At 46.2% G+C, this 2303-nt stretch overlaps 1 protein-coding gene across 1 annotated transcript; it reads left to right on the top strand.

Moving 5' to 3' along the window:
* The first annotated feature begins 172 nt into the window (after positions 1 to 172).
* FZD4 (frizzled class receptor 4) lies at positions 173 to 1664 on the top strand. The gene has a single exon (XM_010021733.1). The coding sequence runs from the start codon at positions 197 to 199 to the stop codon at positions 1496 to 1498; it is 1302 nt and encodes a 433-aa protein (XP_010020035.1). The 5' UTR covers positions 173 to 196; the 3' UTR covers positions 1499 to 1664.
* The last annotated feature ends 639 nt before the right edge of the window (positions 1665 to 2303 follow it).

Below are 2303 nucleotides of genomic sequence, written 5' to 3'. Positions count from 1 at the left end.
CCCCTTTGTTTTTATTGTTCTTGGTTTATTTGTTTTATGCTGCTTCCTGTTTTTTAAGGCAAAGAACCAAATATTACTGCTAAAAAGGCAATAAAAAGAAAAACTTGTTATATTTTGACCTGCTTAATTTTCCCCTGACGCACTTGTGCTTTCTGTTTCTCCCTTCCAGTTCTTCCTTTGTTCAGTCTATGTCCCGATGTGCACGGAGAAGATTAACATCCCCATAGGTCCCTGTGGTGGCATGTGCCTCTCTGTCAAAAGAAGATGTGAACCCGTTTTGAAGGAATTTGGGTTTGCCTGGCCAGATAGCCTGAACTGCAGCAAATTCCCACCCCAGAACGACCACAACCACATGTGCATGGAGGGCCCAGGAGATGAGGAGGTTCCCCTTCACAGCAAGACCTCCTTGCAGCCTGGAGAAGAGTGCCACAGCATGGGATCTAACTCGGATCAGTACATCTGGGTGAAGAGAAGCTTGAACTGTGTCCTCAAGTGCGGCTACGATGCTGGTCTCTACAGCAGGTCGGCTAAGGAATTCACAGATATCTGGATGGCTGTGTGGGCCAGTCTTTGCTTCATCTCAACTGCCTTCACAGTCCTGACCTTCCTGATTGATTCATCCAGATTTTCCTACCCGGAGCGCCCAATCATATTTCTGAGTATGTGCTACAATATTTATAGCATTGCTTATATTGTGAGGCTAACTGTGGGCCGGGAAAGGATATCCTGTGATTTTGAAGAGGCAGCAGAACCTGTTCTTATCCAAGAAGGTCTTAAGAACACAGGATGTGCTATAATTTTCTTGCTGATGTATTTTTTCGGGATGGCTAGCTCCATCTGGTGGGTTATTCTCACACTGACGTGGTTTCTGGCTGCGGGACTCAAGTGGGGCCATGAAGCTATAGAAATGCACAGCTCTTATTTCCATATCGCAGCCTGGGCTATCCCCGCAGTGAAGACCATCGTCATTTTGATTATGAGACTCGTAGATGCAGACGAGCTCACCGGTCTGTGCTATGTTGGGAACCAGAACCTAGATGCACTGACGGGCTTTGTTGTCGCTCCGCTTTTTACCTACCTGGTCATTGGGACTTTATTCATTGCAGCAGGACTCGTGGCCTTATTTAAAATCAGGTCTAATCTCCAGAAAGATGGAACTAAAACTGACAAACTGGAAAGGCTGATGGTGAAAATCGGTGTCTTCTCAGTGCTGTACACCGTCCCGGCAACGTGTGTCATCGCCTGTTATTTCTATGAAATCTCCAACTGGGCTGTGTTCCGCTATTCCGCGGATGATTCCAACATGGCAGTGGAGATGCTCAAAATCTTCATGTCCCTCCTGGTGGGTATCACGTCGGGTATGTGGATTTGGTCAGCCAAAACTCTGCACACATGGCAGAAGTGCTCAAACAGGCTGGTGAACTCAGGGAAAGTGAAGCGGGCGAAGAGAGCGGATGGTTGGGTGAAACCTGGGAAAGGGAATGAGACTGTGGTGTGAGACAAGGACGGCACCACGAGGGTCTGACCACCCTCCTGTGAAGGACTGATGGTGTGTGAGCATTGCTGTGTAAAGGTTGGAGTAGAGTAGGGAGATGGTTACATAACCTGCCTCTGGGGAATGGGAGGAAAAAAAAGCCTTAAAGTATAAACAGCAAAAAGGTCATGCTGCAGATACAATAGCCATAAACCATGCTGCCCAAAATAGGAAATCCCAGGGAGGCTTTAAAAGCTGTGAAATACCCGAACGTGTTATCTTTCTTTTTTTTAAAGCAGGATGCAATATACTGAAGTGTTTAGAAGCTGAGGGACTATAGCCCACAGCTGTGGGATGGTGTTTTCTTTTCATCGTCTTATAGCTTATGGAGGGAAGGGGGTCTGAGGACAACTTATGGGCTGATTTAGGGTCCAGTTATCAGCCAGGACCTCAGTTAGATGTCTTCTTTCCAAGCTCAGCATCGTGAAGGAAGTGCTTGCTGAGGGTTGTGTCTTTATGTTCTTTGTAGTGGAATTCTGTTACTCTCGTGTGCTGCACAAGTCAGCCAAGGATCAGGTCCTCCAGCAAATACCAAGTGTGCTTTTTAGGTGTGAGTTACCCATGATGGGTAGGATTTAGAGAGGTATTAGTGAGGATGATTCTTTAAGTCACCTGATGGTCTAATAATAATTTTGACTCATTCTTTATACCATCTGTAACCTGTTCTGAATTGAGAGTTGACTCTGCCTTGCAGGGATTGGGACCTCCCTAAGTCCCTTCCCACCTGAATTAGCCTGTGGTTCTATCAATATTCCTCATTTTTTAAAAG

The sequence above is a fragment of the Nestor notabilis genome, unplaced genomic scaffold, assembly GCF_000696875.1.
Source record: "Nestor notabilis isolate BGI_N333 unplaced genomic scaffold, ASM69687v1 scaffold3749, whole genome shotgun sequence".
Classification (NCBI taxonomy): domain Eukaryota; kingdom Metazoa; phylum Chordata; class Aves; order Psittaciformes; family Psittacidae; genus Nestor; species Nestor notabilis.
This window is presented reverse-complemented; position numbering and strand designations above follow the sequence as displayed.